This window comes from Penaeus chinensis, chromosome 24, assembly GCF_019202785.1.
Source record: "Penaeus chinensis breed Huanghai No. 1 chromosome 24, ASM1920278v2, whole genome shotgun sequence".
Taxonomy (NCBI): domain Eukaryota; kingdom Metazoa; phylum Arthropoda; class Malacostraca; order Decapoda; family Penaeidae; genus Penaeus; species Penaeus chinensis.
Genome location: NC_061842.1, coordinates 7,226,383 through 7,236,742, shown reverse-complemented (window position 1 = coordinate 7,236,742; position 10,360 = coordinate 7,226,383). Strand labels below are relative to the sequence as shown.

General features: G+C 39.9%; 1 protein-coding gene across 1 annotated transcript; it reads right to left on the bottom strand.

The window, feature by feature from the left end:
* Positions 1–972: 972 nt before the first annotated feature.
* Positions 973–9,923, bottom strand: LOC125038216 (40S ribosomal protein SA-like). The gene is made up of 7 exons (XM_047631630.1): positions 9,851–9,923; positions 5,605–5,740; positions 5,242–5,447; positions 4,976–5,134; positions 3,397–3,518; positions 1,196–1,469; positions 973–1,076 (listed from the first exon to the last, which is right to left on the bottom strand). The coding sequence occupies exons 2-7, from the start codon at positions 5,735–5,737 to the stop codon at positions 999–1,001; spliced, it is 972 nt and encodes a 323-aa protein (XP_047487586.1). The 5' UTR covers positions 5,738–5,740; positions 9,851–9,923; the 3' UTR covers positions 973–998.
* Between the last annotated feature and the right edge of the window lie 437 nt (positions 9,924–10,360).

Genomic DNA, 10,360 nt, shown 5'->3' with positions numbered 1-10,360 from the left:
GCTGAACAGTACTAGAAGGTAGTATGGTAGTGAAAGGGGTAGAGGTAAAGGTCGTTAGAAGAGGAAGGCGGCGTTGAGGGAGTAAGGAGCATTATGATAAAGTATTGTGGAGAAAATGGCAAAACTTTGTTGGCAATTAGGATAAGGGGGCAGAACAAAGAGGATGAAAAAATGGGAAAGGAAAGACGACCATGCAAAATTAGTTGAGACGAGGGCTGAGGACCAAGGTAGAGGTGGGCTTCAGTCCCCGTCTCCTACGCCCCCCCACCCTCCACGTCAACAACGAGCAAGGGATTGTGGGGTTATAGAAAGATAGGGGGATGGACGGATGTCGGCGAGATTTTTCTTGGGTCGTGCTCGAGTGGGGAGGCTTGGGAAACGAAGGGGTCTTTATGGAGAGGTGAAGAGGGTATTTGAGTAGTAGATTATGTAAGCATATGAGTGGATGTGATGGGTGAAGGTGGGGTGGAACATTTAGCTTGTCTGATGATATACGCAAGGCAAGCAGCAGCAGACAAGGGGAGTTGCGGATATCGGAGTCTCTGGATTTAGAATGGAAAAAAATACTGGAAAATGGAGAAGGTAGGTGGGACGGCGAGGAGAAGCGGGAAGAGGTACTGCGGAAGATGTAGATTGTTTGGGTAGAGGAAACGAGAGCAAAGTGATGAATAATATTGGAGTTAGGAGTAATAGAAAATCTCATCGGCGTGCTTCCTGTTAGGCCTCCCGTAAAATAAGGCTAAAACGTGTGCAGGACAATTTGAACGGATAGCTACCTATATCAAGTACTAGACGTTATTTTCTTGCTGGTCCTTTGTCTATTTGTATTTTGTTCTTTGACTTTGGAATTGCAAAAGCTGTTTGGCAAAATCGGTTTGAATCACAAGCAACTTCATATCAAGCTGTCATCTCTCCAGAGACTTCTTTATTTCCAAGGCTCGTCTCCCAAATACAAGGTAAATTAAAGAAGTATCACAGCAGCTATTATTTATTTCTGTTTACCAGTTGGGTCCATCAGCTGCGCCTCCCCAGTCATCACCAGCTCCAGTAACTGGTGCAGCAGCCCAATCATCACCCTGAAAAGAATGGAGATTAACCCACTATAATAAACAGTAGATGGCTATTTACAAAGATGAAGGGAATAAAAGATTTCCTGTAAATCAAAGAAAACGTTTAACCTTTGACAAACACTTACAGTCTGACCCCAGTCATCAACAGTAGCTGCTGGTGCAGCAGCAGCAGCAACAGCAGCAGTGGCAGCCACGGGGGCAGCAGCAGTAGCAACAACAGCAGCGGCGGCGGCCACGGGAGCAGCAGCAGTAGCACCGGCAGCAGCAGCTACGGCATCGGGATCGTTCGCGTCAGCGCCCCAGTTCTCGGTGGCGGGAGTCTCCACCTTGGCGGCCTCGGCCTCAGCCTTGGCGGCCTCAGCCTTGGCGGCTTCTTCCTTCTCTTGCTCTTCAGCATCCCTGTAAAAAAAAAAAAATTAAAAAATCAAGACTTCATTACAAGAAAATCTTGCGTTTACCTTTCAGAGGTAAGAAACTAGTAAAGTCTTTACAATCTTTATATATGCTACTACTCCCCCACCCCTCATCCCAACAAACTACTTTTAGCAACCAGTGGAGGTGCATCTCCATCTACCTTCAGAAATTACCTAATAATCAGGTTGTAATAACAAGCCAGCCAGCATTTCTACCAGAACTATCAGGTGTTGTGTCAGGTGTAGTATTGGAAAATGCCTAAAATCAATAAAATAGGTTCTGGACAGGAATATGATAGACCTCAGGAATATCCAGAATTTCACAATAACTAGAATAATTAGGAAAAGCAAGCCCCCAGATGCAAGTGGGGAAACCCTCTTAAAAAGCTGCAATACAAAACCACGCTCACTAAACTTGTCATACCAAGGCAGAAAAAAGCCATCCCCCTTACCAAATCACTACCACTTTGCCACGGATGATATTAAAGTGTGTATTATGCTCAATACCAATGAACCAGATGTACACTTGTATGCATTTACATCCCTTTCAAAATTTTAACTAGTTATCAGGCTACTCAAACTGGAATAGTAAAGCTATTGAGTATCTCACTGGGCAGTACTGATAATCTGTACTGTTACTTATGGCAATATGAACATCAAAGCAACTTAATGGTACATGTATAAAAGATCCCAAACTGACCAGTATGTATTCTTGGGAACTTGCTAACCCACTCATAGTCATATGCTAAAGAATGTGTGATGCAAATCAATTCCTAACAATATTCTCATCTTAAAATCTTTGCTGCATGTTTTTTCGATAGCTGCAGGACTGTCAGTTGCAATAATACATTGTTCAGTATCTATATGCTTTATTTTGGCAGACCATTGCTTTTTGTGGAACTTTTCATTAATAAAGGATTCTATTTCAAGTGCATGCCATAATCTTTAAGCATACGACTATTACTTTGGAAACTGCTTGAAGTCCACTAAAATTAAGAAGCACAGCAGTCATGCATTTACTGCTGTTGAAATCTTTACCAATATGTAATTTACTAAAAGGGGACCCACTTTAATGTACATGCTCCAAAATGTCCTGTGTATACCATATAAAATTTCGGAACAGGGGGGGGGGGGGGTGGAAGAGAAGAAAAGTGAAGGGGAGGAGACACCCACGTGGCAAACTGTGGGGGTGCAACTTGTGACCTATTATTCTAAAAACTCAATTTTACATTCTCTGACGTATTAATAATTAAGATATTCTAATGGAATTTGCATCGTTTCAATGAGGATTCAATGAGATTGTTATTAGTTTTAGGATAACAAAATGCTAGAGATCTGGGAAATTAAAAATCTTGATCTATAGTTTCTATTAGGGATCTAGAAAGTGTACCTGGTATTTAGATTTTTCATCACCACCAACAAAACCTCAAAATAAGAATTTAATCTTTTATCATACAATTATGTAGCAGTGATGTCCAACAACAATTATATTAATGTTTGAAGTTGCTTTAAAAGAAGATCTAAAATCCAAATTTCATAAAAATGGGTAGATTTAATTTAATTTTTGTTTGTTCCTGGAATTTTCATAAAGCAAAACTAGGTAAGTGAAATGTTATGTAATGATCTATGGTGTCAACCCAATTAGTTATATTCCAACAGTATGGTCTTCCCAATATATAAAGGATGAGTACTATTTGTAAAATAAAGACATTAAGTGAACATCGGTACTTCTATCTGTAACCTGTTCAAGTGAACTTTGTTCACAAGTCTATTATAATGCCTGTATTAAATATTTGCACATTCGGCAAAACATTCTGTAAAATTACCTCTTTTGCATTAACTCTATATTGCCAAACCTACCATTTAAAGATTACTTTGTACCTTTGCTTGTAACTAAGCTTGAAGAAACTCACCTGTAGAAGAACAGATCAGGCATGACATCTGTCTCCCATGGCAGGTTGCGGGAGATGGTTCCACGCAGACGAAGAACCTCACGGGCCAACATCCACCACATAAGACCAATGGAGTGGGGGCTCTGGAAAAAGACGAGAGTAATTGCCAAAAATGCGTCACTGAAGTCTATTCTCACAAATCAACACATTTCAACCCATTGGCAGTAGGTTACATGTCGCATCCTAATGGACAACCGAAGATGCCAGGTGATGGTTCATCTCAAGTGTGCCCCAACTGCCAGGATGTCTTGCACACCTTACAAGCCCACCCCAAAAAATAAAATAAAATAAATAATATCACTTGGCAAGTAGCAGTATGCACTACTGTACACCTTCTCTCCTCGATTTGCCTAAAAGGCTAAAGATCATCACTACATTAATATTTGAGGGGATTTGCTGAGGAGAATTTTGGGGGGAGTAGCTTCTTCAAAACATTTACCCTTTTCTTAGATCTCGAGAACAATTTTCTAAAACTGAATTTATTAATCTGAGTTATTGGTGGACTGGCTACATAGGATTGATTTTAAGAAAATTACATTTCTTATAAAAATCATACACGACTTATTCCACCTCCATAGTTCAAAAACTGCAGCCTGAGCTAGGAGAACAAGAAACCACCCCAATAGAACTGTTGAAAGCAGTGGACAAAAATAGCCTAAGGTCTCTCTTCCACAATACTTGATATAATAGAAATAGAAAATTATTGGCAATGATGTGTGTGGGGTTGGCCAGAGGACTACCAGGTCAACAGATGGCATGTAGGTCCTTTGACACTACAATCTATAATTATGGAATAATCAGGAAACCCATTTTTAACCCAATAATGCTGGGAAAATCCTGTGCTCTTTAGTGTGTGTGTGTGTGTGTGTGTGTGTGTGTGTGTGTGTGTGTGTGTGTGTGTGTGTGTGTGTGTGTGTGTGTGTGTGTGTGTGTGTGTGAGAAATGTCTGCACACACATGGCTCTGCCTGTGCTTAGCCACAAAGGAGTCAATTAGTAAACCTTGTGACCTTACCCAATTTCACCTTACCTAGAATTGACAGGAAAAACTTGTTTGCAATTAGTAACAGCAATACAAGATAAAATATTCTCGAAAATCAAGGAAAAGGGTAAACAGGCAAGACCCGTAGTACTCATAATAGGCTGATTGGGGACTTCGTACAAGTGTAGCCATCTATGTGTAAAAACAAAGTAAACTCACAGTGGGCATGGCATGTATGTACATGCCATGCCCGGCAACATTGGGTGAAATAAATTACCCATAATTTGACCCATTATTTCATAAATTCCCAAACTTATACTACACCTAAATTAAATCCTGTAAATGACCAGTACCGGTCTTTATGAAGTCAGTACAGTGCCTAGTCTATTCTAAGTATTTGTGTGTGTGGGGGGTGGGGGATTCCAGCAAATACTGTATTAAAAAATACATCTCAGTGCAGTGGGTTCTGTAATTTAATATAAAAATTGATAATCCAGAATATCTGAGAATGTATCTTCCCAAAGCACAAGTCACAAGTACAACTGAAGCTAATAACTTACCCTGTTGTTGCAAGGAATGGCAATGTCAACATAGCGAAGTGGGGAGTCCGTATTGCAGAAAGCAATAACTGGAATGCTGACATAGGAAGCCTCAGTAATTGGCTGCCTGTCTGAGATGGGATCAGTCACCACAAGGAGACGAGGCTCACGGAAAGCAGCCTGAAAAATAAAAAGTGAATTAATGTGAATTCTTTAAAACGTCTGATCAGATATATAGATAATCATATTTGCCATCCTGTCTGGTTCTACATCTTTTCTCAAATCACCTGAATCTGATTGGTGAAGGCTCCTGGGGTGAAGCGGCCTGCAATGGGGGTTGCGCCAGTATAACGGGCAAACTTCAGCACAGCACGCTGGCCCATGGGGCGGGAAGAGATGGTGTACACATCTGCTGGGTTCTCAATGGCTGCAATGGCACGGGCAGCCAGCAAGATCTTCTCGTATGTCTTGCGCAGATGAATGATGTGCACACCTGTAAGTTAACAAATATCAAGTAATATTAGGAAACTAGTAGGCCAAGACGAAAGGCCCCTTATGTCTTCTTACTAAAAAAAAAATTCTTTAGATTGTATGAATTTGTCCTTTATGTATAGCAACACATTAAAATGAGAAAAAGAAAAAATGTTTACCATCCTGGCGACGCTTGAAAACATATTGTTCCATTTGGTAGTTCATGTTGCTGGATCCGAGATGAGTGGACGCGGCCAGGAACCGCGTCACATCATTCTCTTCCAAAGCCATAACACTTAATCCTCCCGACATGATCTGGAAAGGAAATAATATATCAAAGTAAATACAAGAAAAATATCAACATTAAATAAATTCTCAACTGACATTTTAAAACAGTATAAAGTTGAAAAAGAATCAAGAATTTTTTTTTCAATATGCTAGCAGTTGCTATGTAGTTTGCAAAATGTACACCAATAACTTTCATGCTCTTCCCATTATCATGACTCAATACCATTTCCTATGGATACTGCTTAACCCAATGGCGTCGGGTCACGCCTATAGGCATCATAACAATACGCTCAAAATGTGGCGTGCGGCTGTCCGCCGCGGCGACGCGCCAAAGCGCCCCGAGGCAATGATTCGGCTTGATGTACCGAATTCACGCGCTCAGAGTCGGAGCGTTGCCGCCGTTCTCCAGAGCGTAGAGTTTTTTTAAATTTTCAATACCTGAATATTTCAACAATATCACAAGTAAATAACTCTGCAAATAAGATGCATAGTCTTGTCACTGCACAAACATGTTCGCATAAACCAGACCTACGAGCAGCCACCCACTAGAGCGGCTGCTCACATAAGCATAATGGCAGGATTTTTTGGGATGATTGCCATGGCACAACTGGTTCAAAAAGATTTAGATGATTAATCCCTTACCAATGGATGAAGAAAAAGAAAGAAAAAAAACGCTCTAAAGTGTGATGGTAACAAGCCAACTTTAAATGCGGGATTTCGCTATATCAAGCTCTTAGCGCTTTACCGCTGCATACAGCCGCACTCCACAGATTGAACGGTTTGTTATGACGCCTGAATGAGTGGTTTGTCGGTATGGGGTTAATAAAAAAAATTATATATATATGATGTGGAGTTTGGGCCTTGGTCTCTGGTGAGTGTCCATGTAAGAGATAACCAACTTTTTTGGCAATTGTTACCGAGGACAATGCATCATCCAGAGACGAAGTCTAAAATCCAGGCTATCATGCAAACCCAAAACTCCAAACCTACCCTACCTTCTATTTTTCACCTAGACATGAGGGCAAGCCCCTTATCCCCCCCCCCCCTTTCTGAGCACTTCATGCCAAATTAGAGAAAATGCGACAGTAAGAACTTTGACAGCGTGAGGGCGTTGTGGAGCGGTGCAGCACTTATTTCTGTCATTTCACGGTAAATAGGAGGCCAATGCAACTGTACTAGTATTGCCTATTACTCTACAAGATGGCAGTGTGTATTTCCCTCTCTGTGCATTGCTTTTGGTAACATTAACCATTTTTTTTTTTTTTTTATTCTCACAACCAGCATACATACGAATAATATCATAAGTAATTAGAGAGATGCAAAACCAACAGATCCTCCACTTAGCCAAGAGAGACCCCATTTTGTGGACGATCTCAAGGCAAATAAGCAGCTACATTCATCGCTTTCTATAGCTATAGAAAGGTTAGGAGGTTAGCAAATTTAAGTACAATTTTGGGAATTACAGCATAGATGCACTCCCCAGAGATCAAGTCCCCACTCCATGTCACAAAATTTATTCCGCAATCTAAGCTGCCATGACTGGCATACCTTTTGGGCACTGCTCAAAGCGAGGGTTAATGGGGGCTCTGCTCCTCAACATCAACTTGTTAAACAGTGACTTCACCTTCTTATCTATGGCAACAAAGAGCTGAAACTAAGGAGCACCAATTGGACTTAGGCTGTGAGCAGCAATTGCCATGATGTTCCCCCCCTTTATTTGCAAGGCTACCTTTCATGTCTGCAGATGATTTCTTATACTGACAACTTCTACTTTGTCCTCTACAAGAATATCATTAATTTGCCCTAGCTTAGTGCATCCGTACTATAACAATTTACTCAGATTAACCTTAGAAATGTTGATGCACTGGTGTAGTGCATCATACAGTGATCTAAAATTTTGCATGTTTATAATTTTTAGACTTTCCCCAATTTATATTCTGAAGTTTGACTCAAGTCCTTTACTTTTCCATTTTTCGTAACAAATATTGTATACTCAGATATATCCCTTTCAGACGTGGTCTGTGGGTTATAGCCATATGGCAGCATGCTAGTGTGTGGAGCAGGAAGTTTGCTACATATAGTGAACTCCCGCACACAGCTTCTGCACATTGCCAGAAATCACCAGAATTATGATACCCGGCACCATTGGAATAACATGGTGGGTTAAGCTTTACAGAATGGACACACTAAGGTAGCGCAAATCGAAGATGTTATTCTTGTAGGGGATTAAAAGTTGGGTCATTTTACATGAAATAATCTTCAGACAGGAAGAGTAATGCTATATAGGAAAATGACTGCAGAAAGCTCAGCCCACAAACTTGAGTCCACTCTGTGCTCCCATGCCATGCTTAGCATGACGAAGTGAAAACATTGTTCCCCAGGGAGTGTTGGGGTGTAGAGGTCCCCCCCCCTTCCCCTTCTACAGTGCCCAAAGGTGATGCTAGTAATAGGAACTTAGATAAATGAGTAAATTTGGCAACAGAATTAGGGACTTAGTCTCTGGCAAGTGCATCCATACTGTAACCTACTTTTTGGTTAAAAATACAAACTTCTTTGAAAATTATCTGTACTGTGGCTAGACAAGGATTTTGATTAATGCAATATCAAATGCAGCCAACAATCCTCATATGATTATGTCAGTACTGTTATACCTGTAGGCCATCATCAATGGCCTACGGGTATAACATCAACTTTCGAAAAAGCTTATTAATACCCAATTCATCCTTTGATTAATTTTATCCCCTTCCCGACGGGTCACGCCTATAGGCTAGATAACAAACCACTTGAAATGTGGCGTGCGGCTGTCCGCGGCGGCAGCGCGCCAAAATGCTCTGAGGCAGTAATTCGGCTTGATGTAACGAACTCAAGCGCGTAGTTTTTAATTTTTAGTTTTAGTTTTCTATACCCGTCACCAATTGGTTAGGGAAATAATCATAAGCCCCACCTAACCTAAAACAGACACAGAGTTGCTCCACCTGGACCCCAGTAGGTTTCGTACTCCCAAGTCTGAAAGAATCCTCAAATTGTATTCAATGCTGGTACATTTAAGGTTGCTTTATTTAATGACAACCATAATCTTTATACATTCACGAGTCTTTAGATCTACATTCATTGACCAAATCCACGAGACCATGAATTTCAATTACTTGATAACTGATCATTAACATAACATGTGCTACCCTTGTATATAGGGTGTAACAAGACATCTTGACTAGGGAAAACAGAATCACCTAGGATAGAAACCAAACTAAAATAGTATAAACAAACTAAATCATGAAAGCCATTCAATGTTTTGTCATTAGATTGTTTGTTTGTTTGTTTTTTTGCACAATATTGCCTGTTCAAAATTACTAGATATTCCCTGTTCATTTACATCAACAGGAATATATCTTTCATTTAAGAACATTCTTCCTTCATAACAGATTTACCAGGTCTGATTTTTTATTTTTTTCAATATTTACAAACGAACTGCTATAACGAACGATGTTAAAGATATATAACCCTAGAGAAATATTCGAAATATGCTTGAAAAGACAAACCGGTAAAGACCTAAGCAGACAAACGAAGAAAATAAAGCCCTTAGGAATATCTCGTGCTTAAAATTTTACGACACTGATCACTTGAAATCGGAAGAATATTTGAATAATGATATTTCTAAACTTCACTCTAATCGTAGTTAGAATAAAAACTTTAACGAATAATGCACTTTGGAAGATCTCCAACCACGTCCTGGACGAAGAACCAGATAACCACGAGTTCAAAGTGACAAACCGTACAATGTGGCTATTACAGCATAACGCACCCGTTTGTAATTATCGACATATATATATCTACCCTAGAATTCGAGCGAGCACCAATCCGCTAACAGAATTACGATCGAACAGCTCTTAACATCAGCGAAATAAAGTCACATGTTATCTGCAGGTTTCCACGGTCCGGGGAATGTTTACATCCTCTCCCCCTCGACACCCAACACACTTCATTTTTACATCTCCTTTCATCTACTTTCCGTAACGACATAACCTCCCCGAAAACCGCTCAGCAATACAAGCGATATTCCAAAATGGCAATGGTCCAGTTAAATCACACACACAAGCAGTACGCGGGGCCACAAAAACGAAAATTGTCGAGACTCACGGCGGTTGTGTTCACGCCCGAGGACTCTCACGAAGAAGGAGCGAAAACAACATTGGTGACGCTAATGGTTCTCTTTTATAAACTTTTCTCGCTTTTACTCTTTTAATCGAACTTTTGGTGTTGTAAATAATTTTCTTGTATTTTTTCGTTATCAAAAACATACAATTATAGTATCAAAACTTATTGAATTAATGCTATTAAGTCATTTTTATTGGTAACAGAAAGCGTTATTTTGGTTTCAAGGGATAACTATTGTAAACGAAATTATTCACAATGTATTTGTTTTTATGGCTATTCACACTACACTTGTTTTGTTGATAGTCACAATTATTGTGCTTTAAACCATCATCGACATTTAAGCTTTTCCAAGAGAATCAAAGCTTCTGTTTTGCCTAAGCTGCTTGTGACGTTTTGTTGCCGTTATGATGTTGATGGAAGTGTTATTATTATCGTTATCGTTATCATCATTGTTAGTATTGTTATCATTATCATTACTACCATCATTATCGT